Raw genomic sequence first — 16,977 nt, forward strand, 5'->3', positions numbered from 1 at the left:
TTACTTCTCCCCCCCCGAAACGTTTTATTTCCTGCCCTTCTCCCAGGTCCTCCTCAGATTGTAACCGTATGGAGGAGGCCATTTCTCACTTATTGTCCATCAGAGCCATTCAACCGGTTCCCCCCGGTCAGAAGGGTCTAGGTTTTTATTCCATCCTATTTATGGTTCCAAAATCCTCCGGAGGTTGGAGAGCTATTTTGGATTTAAAGAAGCTGAACCTATTCATCAAATATAGGAAGTTTAAGATGCACTCCTTATCATCCATTTTGGCCGCCATCCACCCGGGAGATTTCATGGTCTCTTTAGACCTCACTGAGGCCTACCTCCATATTCCTATAGCCAAATGCCACAGAAAATTTCTACGTTTCTCCTTTCAGGGCAGGCATTTCCAGTATAGGGCGATGCCATTTGGCCTTTCCTCGGCCCCTCGGGTCTTTACAAAGCTCTTGGGGTCTCTGGCGGCCTATATCCGGGCGTCTCCCATCCACATTTTATGTTACCTTGATGATATTTTGATTCATGGGAACTCCCTAGAGAAAGTGAAAACAGACCTTTCTGTCACCATGTCAGTTCTACAGGACCATGGATTTTCCATCAACTTTGACAAAAGTCATCTCCAACCTTCCACATCCATTTTACACCTGGGATCCGTTATTAATTCAGAATCCTCCCAGGTCTTTCTCTCTCCTGAGAGAAAAATCAGTATAGGGGAGTTAATTTCATGCATTTTATCTCAACCTTCAGTTTCCATAGTATCCCTGTCTTCCCTTTTGGGGAAGATGGTGTCATGCATAGGCATCATTCCCTGGGCTCGCCTTCATGCTAGGGAACTACAGTGGCTCCTATTACCCTTTCAGAGATCGGGGCACAGCAACTCAAGCCGTCGCATTGTCATTCCACCAATTGTTCGCAGATCCTTCAAGTGGTGGAAGTCTCCGGCCATGGACAAAGGATCCCCTTTCAGGTGCCCGGATCAATTTGTCATCACCACAGACGCCAGTCTATCGGGATGGGGCGCCCACGCCCAGGGGATGATAGCCCAGGGCACGTGGTCCCCGGAGGAAGCTTCCAAGCCAATCAATTGGCTAGAGTTAAGAGCCGTCTCTCTGGCTCTGAAGCAATTCTCTCCTCGCATCCCCAACCGGCACGTTCTCATTCTCACCGACAACATCGCCACGAAAAGCCATATCTGCAGACAGGGGGGCACGAGATCCAAGGCCCTCATGAGGGAGGCCCTCAAGTTAGGCCTTTGGGCGGAAAAACATCTTCGGTCGCTCCTAGCCGACCACATCTCGGGGAGCCTCAACGTCCAGGCGGATTGGCTATCTCGAGCAACGATAGACCCCGGAGAGTGGAATCTCCATCAGGACCTGTTCCATCAAATCAGCCTCAGATTCGGCCTACCAGTTCTGGATCTCTTCGCGACCAATGCGAACGCCCAACTCCCTCGCTTTTTTTCCAGATTTCCATCCCCGGGAGCGGAAGCAATCAATGCCCTCCGGAGCCCATGGCCTCCAGGCCTACTCTACGCATTCCCTCCAATTCCAATTCTCCCGGACGTGATTCACAAGGTCCTCACCGAGAGGGCCCGAGTAATCCTAATCGCCCCTCATTGGCCCCGCCGGCCCTGGTTCGCGGATCTCCAACAGTTGTCCGTCCAGGACCCTTGGCGACTCCCCGTTTCGGGGGATATGCTGCGGCAGGGGGCCTCATTCCATCCAGACCCGGAGTGGTTCCACCTCACCGCCTGGCTGTTATCAGGAGAGACCTAGAACTGCGTGGACACGACCCCGATACAGTGGAGGTCATCTTAAAGGCCAGAAGGGGTTCGACCAATCGAATCTACGACCATACGTGGTCCAAGTTTCACCAGTGGTGTCTACAGGAGGGTCTCTCTCCCCTGTGCATCCCCATACACAGGATCATTTCCTTCCTTATGCAAGGTTTCCATAAAGGACTTTCCACCAGCACCCTCCGGCGTCATCTGGCGGCCATTTCCTCTGTCCTAGCGGGGCCCCGCAGACAGCCTCTCCGTTCCTTTCCAGAAGTTCAGGAATTCCTCAAGGGTATAGCCAACCTCAGACCTTCCAAGGTCCACAGGTATCCATCCTGGGATTTGCCACGGGTTCTCCATTCCCTCACGCAGGCACCATACGAACCCTTAAAATCGGCGTCCCTCAGGTACCTATCCTTTAAGGTGGCATTCCTGGTGGCTATTACCTCTGCCCGACGCATTTCGGAGTTGGCTGCCCTCTCAATCAGGCAGGACCTCTGCCAATTTCATCAGGACAAGGTAGTCTTGCGACTGGACCCCACCTTCTTACCCAAGGTCAGTTCCATGTTCCACAGGACCCAGGATATTGTCTTACCTTCCTTCTGCCTCCAACAGGACCACCCCTTAGCAATTAGATGGCACACCCTGGATCTCATTAGAGCGCTGAGGATCTATATCCAACGCACAGGACCCTTTCGGAGGTCGGAAGCACCTTTTATAGCCTATCATCCCAGAGTCATGGGGGCCAAAGTGTCTTCTACAGTGATAGGCCGTTGGATCAGAGGGACTATATCTAAGGCCTACGAATCGGCCGCCCTCTCAGTTCCAAGGAACATCACAGCGCATTCCACCAGGAGCGCAGCCACCTCGGCTGCTTGGGCGACTCAAGCCCCGTTGGAGGAGGTCTGCAAAGCAGCCTCTTGGGCCTCGCCAAATTCCTTCATCAGGCACTACAAAATTGATTCTTACGCCTCAGCGGACGCTGCCTTCGGCAGAAGGGTACTCCAATCCGTTATCTCTCACGATAGCAATCTAATCCCACCCTAGGGACCATCTATTGGGTATGTCCCATGTGACTGCTGGACCCGCTCCTTCAGTACGGAGAATAGGCGTTGATTGCTTACCTGAACGCCTCTTCTCGTACGGTGAGCGGGTACAGCAGTCACTTCCCGCCCTTGTATGTGTCTTCTTTACCTTCCTATAACCTTTCTTCCTCTAACAATGAGAGTTGAACACTACAGAGCTTCACAGCTGAGCCTAGTCTATGGATTCGCGAATTCTGGGGAAGGGGCGGATCCAGCAAGCTTTTTTAACACTAGGCTCAGTTCCACCGGATTGGACATGAGCAACCCATGTGACTGCTGTACCCGCTCACCGTACGAGAAGAGGCGTTCAGGTAAGCAATCAACGCCTATTCTCTCACTTTCATTTCTGTTTCTCTCTTTCCTCTCCTTTTTCTTTCTCTCCCTTCTCTCATTTGTTTCCCTCTTCTCCCTCTCTTATTCTCTATCTATCTATCTTGATCTCATTTCTTTCTCCCTTCTCTCTCATTTGCCTCTATTTTCTCTCCCTTATTCTTTCCCTCCATCATTTTTCATTTCTCTCTCTTTCTTCCTTTCATTCCCTCCCCCTCTCACTTCCCCCTCTTTACTTCGCACAGCCAGCAGCAGTGTGTAGAGGGGGGGGGGAAGTGCAGACATCACTCCAGTCCCTTCAGCCTGGGGATGGTGGGCAGGGGCTCCCTGCACCTCTTCTTTCCAGGGCGGCGCCCCGCCAAAAAGAAACAGCGAATGGAGGATCGGCAGTGGTGGGCCTGGTCCAGAGAGCTGGAGCAGCCCACAGGGGTTTCTCCTGACCCACAGGGGTTTCTCCCCGCCTGACAGCTTGTTTGCCAGTTGCAGGTGTCAGTCGGGGAGAAACAGCGCCCAGCTCTGCCACGCGGCATTTGAAAACATTGCGGGGGGGGATGGATTTACAATGTCCCCAAATAAGCATTCTGGGAGGAGGAGGAGGCAAAGGTAGCGAGGGCGGCTGCTGCTCCTGGTTGAGTTTTGTTTTTTTTCTCATTAAGTTGCGGAACCCCTGGCTGGCCCTTCCAGAACCCTTGGGTTCCGTGGAACCGCGGTTGAAAAACACTGGTCTAAGGTACTCCCTGTTTAGTGCTACTCACTAAACAGTGTATGCTCTGCAATGTCTCTGTAATATCTTTCTTTTGTAAAACACATTTTGTAAAATGTGTTTAGACTTGACACATTTCACTTTTGTAAAATGTGTTTAGGCTTGATATCTTTGTTTATTGATTATGACAAAGACAACTAGTAAGAAAGACTATGTACTTGATAATATTTGGATTGTTATTTTGACTTATTATGTGTATGACTTTAGACCAGTGGTTTTCAACCATTTCACACAGGTCACCTAAGACCATGGGAAAAGACAATTTTCCCATGGTGTTAGGAACTAAAGCTTATATTCTGGTGCCTTGGAACATATTTTTACAATCCAACCAATCAGGCATTTACAGTGGTGTGTGTGTGTGTCACTCTGACCTTCCTGCCAACTAGCTTTAAGCTAGACTTATGATTGGGGATCATCAGGACATGAGGAACTGTATTAAGGTTAGAACCACTGCTTTAGACTGTTTATCTGAATATGTTATTTCTCAAAGTAAACTTTAATTCAAGTTAGTATATCTGTGTGTGGCTGAGTAGTTATTCACAACTAATGTCAATCTAAATGTTTCTATATGTGAACAACGTTGGTAAACAAGGATTACTCTGCTCATACATTAACAAAGCTACTGTATATACAGAAGATCATGTAATAATTTATATCATGAGATAGGGTCCCATGTATTAGCAGAGGAGAGTTTTGCACTAAGAACCACAGATAATCAAAATTAAAAATGTAGATAAGAAACAGTAAATATTATACAGATATGAGTATAGATGGTTGAATGTTATGTATAGGAAGTATTTTAAACTACTGTTTTTCAGATTGAAATACAGTACATTTACAGCGACTAAAATAGAAGCTAACTGGATTTACTTATCATGCTATAACTTCACCAGTGTGTGTGTGTGTATATTTGATTTACATGCCACCCCTATGAAGGGAACAATAAAATACTTTGTCTAAATCCAATTAATTAAAACTAGATAGGCCGACTCTGTGGGACCTAACCAGTCATATGGCAGAAGGCGGTTCCGCAAGTAATCTGGTCCGATGCCATGTAGTGTAGTACACTAAAAATCACAGTGTGTGAATTAAAAACTTAGAATGGCTAGATATTTACAGTACTGTATATATATATACATATATTTGTTTTCGTAGATTTTCATGGGTATATGTATGTAGATTGTTCTGAGTTCGGGTTTTGCCCCGTGTAATATTTCACCGAAACGTCGCATAGACACTCAAAATATTACACGGGGCAAAACCCGAACTCAGAACAATCTACATATACATACATACATACATACATACATACATACATACATACATACATACCGTGTTTCCCCGATAGTAAGGCAGTGTCTTACTATCTTTTTACCCCCAAAAGCCCCACTGTGTCTTACTTTGGGGGTATGTCTTACATCTCCCCGCGCGCCTTCGCCTTCCAAGCTCCCCGCGCGCATTGCTTCCAAGCTCCCCGTGCGCCTTCGCATTCTCCCCGCGCGCCTTCGCCTTCCAAGCTCCCCGCGCGCATTGCTTCCAAGCTCCCCGCGCGCCTTCGCTCGCCTTCGCTCGCCACTGCCTCTTCCCCTGCCGAAGCTCAGCTGCAAGCGGCCAGCGAGGCCGATCGGATCCGAGGCGAGCGGCCGGAGCTGCGCCCTCCTTCGCCCGCCTCCTTTCCGCTCGCCTCGGAGCCGCTTGCAGCTGAGCCTCGGCAGGGGAAGAGGCGGTGGCGCCGCGGCGAGCGAAGGCGAGGGGCGCGCAGGGAGCTGCCGGAAAGGAGGGCGCAGCTCCCTGCGCGCCCCTCGCCTTCGCTCGCCGCGGCGCCACCGCCTCTTCCCCTGCCGAGGCTCAGCTGCAAGCGGCCAGCGAGGCCGCTCGGCTCCGAGGCGAGCGGAAAGGAGGCGGGCGAAGGAGGGCGCAGCTCCGGCCGCTCGCCTCGGATCCGATCGGCCTCGCTGGCCGCTTGCAGCTGAGCTTCGGCAGGGGAAGAGGCGGTGGCGAGCGAAGGCGAGCGAAGGCGCGCGGGGAGCTTGGAAGCAATGCGCGCGGGGAGCTTGGAAGGCGAAGGCGCGCGGGGAGAATGCGAAGGCGCGCGGGGAGCTTGGAAGCAATGCGCGCGGGGAGCTTGGAAGGCGAAGGCGCGCGGGGAGAATGCGAAGGCGCGCGGGGAGCTTGGAAGGCGAGCGAAGCTGCAAGCGGCCTCGCTGGCCGCTTGCAGCTGAGCTTCGGCAGGGGAAGAGGCGGTGGAAGAGGCCGCGGCGAGCGAAGGCGAGGGGCGCGCGGGGAGCTTGGAAGCAATGTCATCGCCCCCCCCCGGCAATACCGTTTATACCGTGTTTCCCCGAAAGTAAGACATATGTCTTACTTTCGGGGTATGGCTTATATAAGCCGACCCCCCTGAAACCCCCCATATGTCTTACAATCGGGGGGGGTCTTACTATCGGGGAAACACGGTACATACATATATGTCAAATGTTTTTTTAGCTGGAATTTTAAAATTAAGGGAGACTAGGATGATCCCATTTCGGCCTGGTTCTGGCCTCATCAGCTAGCCACACCCTTCCTTACTGGGATTTGATCTGGTGGACTCTGCCTTGTAAGGCAGAGAATTAGCAGTTGAGCTATCAGACCTAATCCCTTCCAGCTCTGTACCAGGGAGGGACTATATGTTTTTTTATGTCGGATCACCCTGGTATATTGAAGGAACGTCACAGCTCCTTTTTGCCTCTAGGCCCAACCCAGGACCATTTCAAGGCAGTTAATTTATTTATAGCCGACAACTATATTCTGTATGTGTCAAATGGTTTTTTAGCTGGAATTTTAAAATTAAGGGAGACTAGGATGGTCCCATTTCGGCCACAGAGATAGAAAAACACCCCCTCTGCATGAACAAAAGAGATGATACGTCCCGCCTACCAGAGATTTGGAAACCAGCCTTAAATAAAAAAACATATCATAATCATCACCATGTCAATCCTTCAAGTAATTGTGATTCCACCAACCAATCAAATCACTAAAACATAGTCACCCAATCTATTTGCTACATTCAAACCAAATCTCCACCCCCAACACTATATATAAGGAACAAATGGCAGTTGCAAACATTCCATATTTACAGCAGCACGAAGCTCATAACTTCAGCCTGATGATGGTGAATGTGATTTCACTGAAACATCGCATAGACACTCAAAATATTACACGGGACAAAACCCGAACTCAGAACAATCTACACACACACACATATATATGTTTTTTAGCTGAATTTGAAAATTAAGGGAGACTAGGATAGATCCACTTCAGCCCTATCTTGGCCTCATCAGCTAGCCATACCCACTGGGACTTGAACCCGCAACCTCTGCCCTGTAAGGCAGAGAATTATTCTCTAGGCTACAGTATCCAATCCCTTCAGCTCTGCACCAGGGAAGGGTTACATATTTTTGTGTCGAATCACCCTGGTGTATTGAAGGAACATCACAGCTCCTTATTTGCCTCTCGGCCCAACCCAGGGCCATTTCCAAGGCAGTTAATTTTATTGATAGACGACCATTCTATCTGTATGTGTCACATGTTTTTTTGCTGAATTTGAAAATTAAGGGAGACTAGGATAGATCTATTTCGGCCTTATTTTGGCCTTATCAGCTAGCCATACCCGCTGGGACTTGAACCTGCAACCTTTGCCTGGTAAGGCAGAGAATTATCCTCTAGGCTACAGCATCCAATCCCTTCAGCTCTATATACAGTGGTACCTCAAGATACGAACCCCTCGTCTTACGAACAACTCGTGATACGAACCCGGGGTTCAGAAACATTTTGCCTCTTCTTACGAACTTTTTTCGAGTTACAAACCGGCGTTTGGGAGGCTGCTGGGAAGCCCCCCGGCTGTTTTAAAAGGTGACAGCCGGGCGGCGGGGTTCGTAAGAAGAGGCAAAATTTTTCTGAACCCCGGGTTCGGTTTGGGAGGTTGCTGAGAAGCCCCCCAGCCCGGCTGTGACCTTTTAAAACAGCCGCGCGGCTTCCCAGCTGTCTCCGAACGCCGAACGCGGAAGTTCAGGTTTGGCTTTCGGCTTCGGGAGACAGCTGGGAAGCTGCGCGGCTGTTTTAAAAGGTCACAGCCGGGCTGGGGGGCTTCCCAGCAACCTCCCGAACCCCGAACTTTTGCCGAACTTCCGGGTTCGGGGTTCAGGAGGTTGCCGGGAAGCCCCCCAGCCCGGCTGTCACCTTTTAAAACAGCCGCGCGGCTTCCCAGCAGCCTCCGAACGCCGAACCCCAAACCCGAACTTCCGTGTTCGGCGTTCGGAGGCTGCTGGGAAGCCGCGCGGCTGTTTTAAAAGGTGACAGCCGGGCTGAGGGGCTTCCCAGCAACCTCCTGAACCCCAAACACGGAAGTTCGGCAAAAGTTCGGCGTTCGGAGGCTGCTGGGAAGCCCCGCCGCCCGGCTGTCACCTTTTAAAACAGCCAGGGGGCTTCTCGGCGGCCTCCCGAACGCCGAACCCAGAAGTTTGGGGTTGGCGTTCGGCGTTCGGGAGGTCGCTGAGAAGCCCCCAGGCTGTTTTAAAAGGTGACAGCCGGGCGGCAGCGGTTTTTTTGCGGGTTTTTTTTTTGGTTGCACGGATTAATTGACTTTACATTGTTTCCTATGGGAAACAATGTTTCATCTTACGAACCTTTCGTCTTACGAACCTCCCCCTGGAACCAATTAGGTTCGTAAGACGAGGTATGACTGTATATTTTTAAAAAGATTATGTGTATGTATGTTCCAGCATAACTCTTGAACACCTTGAGAAATTTCAAACTTTGTACACAGATGATTTACTATCTGGAAACAAATACTGGGGGGAGGGGGGGCGCACCACTAGCAGCCCCAGGTGTGTAGGCCACAAATGCTACCAATTTGGGTGTACCGGTAGTGGCAGCTGTTAGTGGTTCAAATAACTGGTAGCGGCAGCAGTGTGAGGCTCTGCCCACCTTCCCAAATGTCGCAATTTTATTTTTTTTAATCCTCTGTGTATGTGCAAAGCCTTCTGTGCATGCGCAGAGGATGAAAAAGCATGAGTGACTGTGATGCGCACAAAGCATGCACTTCTAAACTGATAGAGAAGGTAAATAGATTTCAGCACTGGTGCTGGCCTGACTCGGATGCATCTCCATAGTAACAGCCACTTGGGCTCAATGAGCCTGCTCGGTTCCCGTCCGAATGGTAGTTTCTAGCTCTCATATCCTAGGCCAGTGAGGGCGAACCTATGGCACGCGTACCACAGGTAGCACGCGGAGCCATATCTGCCAGCACGCGAGTTAGTGCTCAGCACCAACACACATGTGTGCACTAGCAAGCTGATTTTCAGCTTGCACGGAGGCTCTGGAAGGCGTTTTCGGCTTCTGGAGGGCATCCAAGGGGATAGTGCAGGGCGTTTTTGTCCTCCCCAGGCTCCAGGGAAATCTTTGGAGCTTAGGGAGGGTGAAAAACGGGCCTACCGAGCCCACCAGAAGTTGGGGAATTTATTTATTTATTTATTTATTTATTTATTTATTTATTTATTTATTCATTCATTCATACATACATACATACATACATACATACATACATACATACTTCTATGCCGCCCAATCTCGAAGAACTCAGAGCGGCTCACAATAGTATAAAATTACAATAACAAAAGGAATAGCAATAAAAAGTCAAGGAAAAAAAATGAGTAATATCTAAAATCGTAATTAAAACTTTAAAAACAGTTCAATAATACGTACTAATCATTCATACCAAATTCAAATATATGGACAAGCTAGTGATTGATTTAGGGCTTCCAGGCCTGCCCGCATAGCCAGGTCTTTGTGGCCTTACAAAAAGTCAGCAGAGTGGGGGGCCGTACAGACCTCGGGGGGGAGTTGATTCCATAAAGTCGGGGCCACAACAGAGAAGGCCTTCACCGTGGTCCCGCGTTTCCAGCCTCCAGCAGGCCGGGGAGAAGGCCATTTTCGCCCTCTATGGGTATTAAATTATGGGTGTGGGCACTCACACATGCACGCCATCATTGTCCTAGGCCCTCAGCTTTAATTAGCAGAGGGAACAAGTTGTTAGGGGAGGTGCCCTATTCGGTCCCTGTCTATGGTTTCCAGCTCCCACCCCCTAGGCCCTCAGATTCAAGGAAAGAGGGCACGTTGTCAGGGGAGGTACCTGCTAATGCAAATAATGTTAATGTTCCCTGTTTTCTAATACAGGATTGGGATAAATAAATTCCCTGGCAACACTGGTTATCAACTAGTTATAAAAGATATTGACAAAATTGAACAGGTCCAAAGACGGGCTACAAGAATGGTGGAAGGTCTTAAGCATAAAACGTATCAGGAAAGACTTAATGAACTCAATCTGTATAGTCTGGAGGACAGAAGGAAAAGGGGGGACATAATCGAAACATTTAAATATGTTAAAGGGTTAAATAAGGTTCAGCGGGGAAGTGTTTTTAATAGGAAAGTGAACACAAGAACAAGGGGACACAATCTGAAGTTAGTTGGGGGAAAGATCAAAAGCAACGTGAGGAAATATTATTTCACTGAAAGAGTAGTAGATCCTTGGAACAAACTTCCAGCAGACGTGGTTGGTAAATCCACAGTAACTGAATTTAAACATGCCTGGGATAAACATATATCCATCCTTAGATAAAGTATAGGAAATAGTATAAGGGCAGACTAGATGAACCATGAGGTCTTTTTCTGCCATCAGTCTTCTATGTTTCTATGTTTCTATATATACATATAGACAGTTGAAGAGTAAATCTATTGTATAGAAAAATATAACTAACTGGATTTACTAACTGAGTGATATTTCATCAGTATTTATTTATTATAGCTTACTACACAGATTGTTCAACTGTAGACCATGAGCAAACACCATAGATTTCCAACTGTTTCTATATCTGTTTCTTCAAAAGCCCACCTGGGATTCTAGGAACACTCTTTCTAATCTGTTCTTTGAATTCATTTCTTTGACTGTACAGCCAATGATCTTCTTCAAAGATCTGAGTCTTAAGATCAGGACACCCACCTACCTCCAAAAAACTCCTTGCGCTTTCTTGAAATTGCTGGGAACAGAACCAAACTCTGAGAGTCAGTTTGATGTGTGCAGAGAGGATAAAAGATAGAACAAGGAGCCCATTGATGTCAGAATGATAGCTGGCACTGCCAGGATAACTGAGCAGAGTATTGTTTATAATTGGCTTGTTCGTCTGTATTGGTAGTTCGTTGATTGTGGTATTGTTTACTTTTTGATTGTCAGTCTAGTGTTGGTCTTAGTGTTGATTTCCATTGATATGGGTGTTGATTGCTGGTTTCCTTTTGGGCCTTTTGATTGTCTTTTTTGAGTGATGTGTAGATGTTGTTTATCTCTATACACCTGTTCGTTAGCATCCCACACTGGGCTTATAACCAATGTTAGAATCCTAAACTTAAAACAGAGTATATGTGGCAGTGGTGGTTATTTAGCCAATAACCCAGAATAATAAATAGAGTACAGTGGTACTTCTACTTACGGACGCCTCTATTAATGAACTTTTTGAGATACGAACCCAGTGTTTAAGATTTGTTTGCCTCTTCTTAGGAACCATTTTCACCTTACGAACCCGAGCCCGGGTGCGTGTGCCCTATTACTGCATGTGCGCTCTCTTACTGCCGCAGGGATTCTTCTGCCTTGTGACTGCCACCGCGAGGGTTTCCCATTTGCTTGCCGCCCCCACCGGGATTCCCCGCCTCTGGCTGTTGCCGGCTGAAGCTCCTGGGATTTTCCCTTTGCTTTCCAGCAGCTGGAAAGCGGTGGGGAGTATTTGAGGAGGGGGCTCGGGACGCTAAGCTGGAAGGCAGACCCTCCTCCTCCCAGTTGGGAACGATGGGTGTCAGTATCCATCCATGCCAGCTCCTATCAATCATCTATCCCTCCCTCCCTCCCTCCCTCCATCCCTCCCTCCTTCCCTCCATCCATCCATCCATCCATCCATCCATCCATCCATCCATCTATCTAATCTAGAGGGAACGGAGCTACGGCAGTGGCATCCTGACTTCAGGGTTTCTGAGGGGAGGCTCAGAGAAGCGGGGAGCTGCTAACTCGGCTTGGGGGTGCCGAGGGGAGGCAACTTCGGACCCTAAGCTGGACATCCCCCCAAGCGCTTCGTCGCCCACCAGGCAAGAGGGGGGGAGGCAGGCATAGCCGTGCCGGCTTCGGAGGGTCCTGGCGGGCAGCAGTCGCAGTTCAACCGGCCTATGGGCAGGAGGGGCGGTGAGGACTCGGAGCGGTTTCTCCCATATGGAGAAGCCGCGCAGGCTTGCCAGAGGGAGATAGGTGAAGCAGCGGCCGGATTAGGACTCCAGGCCACAACTTCAACTGGCCCCCACTTCTTTGGCTGTCCCTGCGGGCTCTGGAGGAGGGGGAGGGGGAGGAAGGGGGGCATGTCACCCAGCTGCTCTGCCCCCGCTTCGGCGTCTTCCGCCGGCTGGCATATGACCAGCTTCCCAAATCTCCTTGGCCAAAAGCAGGTGGACAAGCTGGGTTCTCCCTGTCTGCTCGGAGGAACCCGCAGATGAGTGACGTAGCTTCCCGAAATGCAGACGAGCGAGAGCTGAAGGGCCGTGTTTTGCCCGTCCTTAACATAAGGGGCTGCCTTGGCTTCCCCAGCGAGGAATCGGCTGGGATGCTACCAAAAGTTTTAAAGAAAAGTTTTGGGGACTTTTAAGAGCTGGCATCGATGGATACTGACACCCATCGTTCCCAACCAGAAGTAGGAGGATCTGCCTTCCCGCTTAGCGTCCCGAGCCCCCTCCTCAAATACCCCTCACCGCTTTCCAGCTGCTGTCAAAAATCATGAGCGAACTGAGCACAGAAAAGGGAACATAGGTGCGTTTTTGGCATGTTAGAAAAATTCCTTTTCAAAGGCGAGGGGAAACTTAGCCCGGGTGGGAAATTTCCTGCACGGTTTTGCATGGGATCCATTTTTTGGGAGGGGTGGCTTCACATTTTTTTCCCTTCGTTCCTCCTCTTTACAACCACAAGGGAGCCCTGGGGGGACTTGAAGGGACTTCCCCAGAGGAAGTGGGTGCCAGGCACGGAGTGAGAGCCAGGGAGCCTTATCTGAAGCTGAAGCGCCGGGATTCTTCTTTGCCACCATCGCCAAAAACATTCAAGGAGGGTGGAAGCCCCGCCGGCTGACAAGCTGCCAGGCAGCTTCCCATGCATGTCAATCCACCCACGAGGCTCTCTCCGGGCAGCCTCCGCTGTCTTTCCCCCCCCTCCACCCACCCCTGAACAAGGATCCGAATGCCGGCAGTAATAAGGCAAAAGGGGTGAGGTTTGGGATTGCACGCATTATTCGCTTTTACATTGATTCCTATGGGAAAAATTGCTTCTTACGAACTTTTCTACTTACGAATCTTGTCACGGAACGCATTAAGTTCGTAAGTAGAGGAACCACTGTATAAATATTATTTACATATATTCAATAGTAGTAAGTAAACAGCCCACTTCATACATATACAAGTCAAGCAATCATATACAAACCAGATCTCAGAATATACATATAGCAGCTAACCAATAATATTCCCCTTCAGAACACACAGTTCTATATACATCTATAATTCTACAATATTTCTCTCCTGCAGAACACACAGTTCTATATAATAACATAAGTATTATTTACATACATAATACATAGACCAACATTTAGCACACAGCAAGTCTATAGTATAGTCACATGGATAAATCTAGCAGATAGTGAGATCAGGGAGTTAGAGTGTTAGCAAGAGCAATAGAGCAAAGGCAAGCATTAGCAAGGATAACAACAGTAACACATCTGACTCCCTTTCATAGCTAATTGCAGCACTAGCCCTTAAAGCAACATTATTCTAATTCCTCCAAACAGACATTGCTGGTTAGTTCATATATTGACAAAGCCAGCCGGTGAGGTACATAGTACTGACACTGTTAATGGCTGATTGATTTGAGTGCCTAGTAGGTGTGGGTGGTTTACAGTGTCAGTATACAGTATTGCTCCCAACAATTGGGGGTCCTCATTTTAATGACCTTGGAAGGATGGAAGGGTGAAGAAATAACTTTTTCTCCCTTTGTTTCGCCTACATGCTGCCTCGATTAATGTAGAATATGGAGGAGCTATTTGAGTGTTCTTCTCACATACAGCATGAGAGCAAGTTCTCTGCCAGTTCACCTGAAAAGACCAAAAACCACTTTTACCAAGAGGAGGAAGAAAATGTGCTCATTATATTACTTTGCTGCAGGAATATTATTCCTACATTTACTGAATTTTAGGTATTTAAGGGCAGGGCATTTGATTTTTTTTTGTAATGTAAAAAATCGCAGGCCTACTGGAAAAAAAATAGGAATTTGGATAGATGAAATTTTAAATTTGAAACTTGATAAAACCCCAGAATGCTTTCTTTTAGGCATTCTAAGACAGAATCTTTCCAAAAATCAAGTTCACCTAATTATCCATATAACTACAGCAGCCAGATTAGCATTTGCGCAATGGTGGAAAAACGAAGATAACTTAATAATAGGAAAAATCAAATACTGTGCAGAAATGACTAAGTTAACTATGGTAGTTAGAAACAATACTCATTCAACAACTGTTGGGATCCCTTCTACTGTTGGTTAGAAAAAAAGAACAACTTGCCTAATAAATGTTAGGAACTGTATATATTCAAACAGATACCAATCTGGTATTAAATCTTTCTTTCTTTTTCAATAGATGTATGAGACATCGATATATATTCTAAAATTTTACTGGCTTTCTTAAAACCTCTTTATCTTGATTTATTCAACGCTTTTTCTTATTTATCTATAATCTCAAATATTAGATATAAGAAAATGAGCTACTGAAAATATACCTAGTTCACAATCTCGATACAGATCTACCGTACACCTGCCCACCCTTTCCTTCCCTCTACTCTTCTCTTTCCTTTTCTTCCTTTTCTTTCTTTCTGTATGTTTGTATGTTTATCGACCTTTTTTTGTCTATTTGTCTCGGTCTATTGTCAAATGTATATCGTTTAGACTATAATTCGACATGATTATTGTTTTCGGTAATTTGAAATGTTTTTACTGTCAATTGTAATTAAATGTATTTATTGTATATTTGTAAATTAAAACTTTTGGGGGGAAAAGAGAAGGGCAGGGCCTTCAGAGAGAAGTTCTGAGATAGGAGAACTCAAGGGATAGGAGATTGGATGGACTGTTTACTGACTTCTGAAATGAAGCAGTGTTTATCCTCCAGATAATTCATTTTTCATTTCTTACCTGCATTCTGTGTTTGTCAGTGAATAGGTTTCATATTTAAGTGGTAGGAAAACAAAAGAGTTTTCCCAGCATTATAACCTCCCGGCAGCACTATGATATTCTGGTCTGTCGCCGCACCGCATGCTATCGTATCAAGATAGACTTTATTTCAAAATGTATTATCTTCCCCTGATTCTTCTACTGTGAGCATCTAATCCTCACGGACAGCTAATACAATTTTGATGCCTCACAACGCAACTTATTTTGTTCTGGAAAACTCAATATTTCTCTTCCTTTCCTCCTTTTATGTCTTCCTTTAGATTTGGCAGCCTGCAAATTGATGACATTTCCCATCGCCCTTTATAAAGTCATGAGACATGTGGCTGAAGGCATACATTTCATCACGCTGGCCAATAATGAGCTGAAGTCTGTAACCTGCAAATTCATTATCACTTTTAGCCAGCTGAGAGGTAGGTGTGTATATGCTTCTGGAAATAACCAAAAAAAAAAAAAAAAGGAAGCATCTCTGTTGTTGCTATTCTTTTTCCAAGTGCCAGGACTTTTTCGTTTTAAAAATGTATTTATGCCGTGTGTTCAGTGTTCCCTCTAATTTTTTTTTGGAGGGGGGGTGGGTGGGCGGAAAAGTATAGTGTCTGAGCGGCAGTCCCTGCGGGACTGGGCAGCACAGAAAGAATAAACAAACAAACAAACAAATAAAAAACCCACCCTGTTTTGCCTCAGAGAATTTCAAAATAAAATACTGTACTGTGTGTCTATAACAGTGAGCTCACAATAGGGCAACTCTATCAATATCAAAATGCCACTTAAATAGTTGAGCTAGTTTCAAACTAGATTTTGATTTTCTTTCTCTCTTCCTTACTCCCATTCTTTTTCTTTCTCTTTTCCTTCCTCTCTTTTTTCTATCTGTTTCTCTCTCTTCCTCTCTCTCTCCTTCCCTCTCACTCTTTCCCTCTCGGCTTCTGGGCAGGTTTGGAAAACTCTGAGTTGATGATGATTTTTAAGTGAGCGATTGCTCACTGCTCAGCTTAGAGGGAACTATGCGTGTGTTACTTATTTTTTCTCAGTAACCATGAATATCATGTAATAAATTGATAGTAAAACAGTCATTATCAAAATGTAGGTCATCCTTGCCATACAGCCATTTGACCATTTGAAGTTACAATGGACTGAAAAAGTCACCTATGACCGATTTTCACATTTAGTGATACCTATTTTTGTGAGTGATCCTTGTCCACCTCAGGTCATGCCTGATTCTGAAGAGGATGAACCAGGCCCCTCAGGATATCCTGGGCCAGGGGGGCTGCCAGAGGAAGCTGAGAGCAAGAGTGAGGCAGACAGTGACTGGGGAGAGCCAGAAGAGGCTGATGTGACAATGGGAGATTGGTGTCAGTCAGGAAGACATATTAGGGGAAGATATGTGGATTAACCCACGCTATCAAAGAATGGCTGAAAAACGAGAGGAGATCTAGAGTAAAAGGTATTACAGTGTTCCTTCGCTTTTTGTGGGGGATGCGTTGTGAGACCGCCCGCGAAAGTTGAATTTCCGCGAAGTAGAGATGCAGAAGTATGTAATCCACAGCCTTAACCAGTGTTCCCTCTAATTTTTTTGGGGGGTGGGCGGAAAAGTATAGTGTCTGAGCGGCAGTCCCTTCGGGACTGGCGGCACAGAAATAATAAATAAATAAATAAGTAAATAAATAAATAAATCAACAAACAAATAAAAAACCCACCCTGTTTT

At 47.0% G+C, this 16,977-nt stretch overlaps 1 protein-coding gene across 6 annotated transcripts in view; it reads left to right on the plus strand.

Annotated features, from left to right (window-relative positions):
* The window catches only part of LRRC20 (leucine rich repeat containing 20), a 176,008-nt gene that overhangs the window by 44,260 nt on the left and 114,771 nt on the right, over positions 1-16,977 (plus strand). For all 6 annotated transcript variants that reach the window (XM_070752223.1, XM_070752222.1, XM_070752224.1 and 3 more), the window contains one exon: positions 15,539-15,688. In XM_070752223.1, coding sequence (XP_070608324.1) covers positions 15,539-15,688 — 150 coding nt within the window. The remainder of the gene's footprint in view (positions 1-15,538; positions 15,689-16,977) is intronic.

Source organism: Erythrolamprus reginae, chromosome 5, assembly GCF_031021105.1.
Source record: "Erythrolamprus reginae isolate rEryReg1 chromosome 5, rEryReg1.hap1, whole genome shotgun sequence".
NCBI lineage: Eukaryota > Metazoa > Chordata > Lepidosauria > Squamata > Dipsadidae > Erythrolamprus > Erythrolamprus reginae.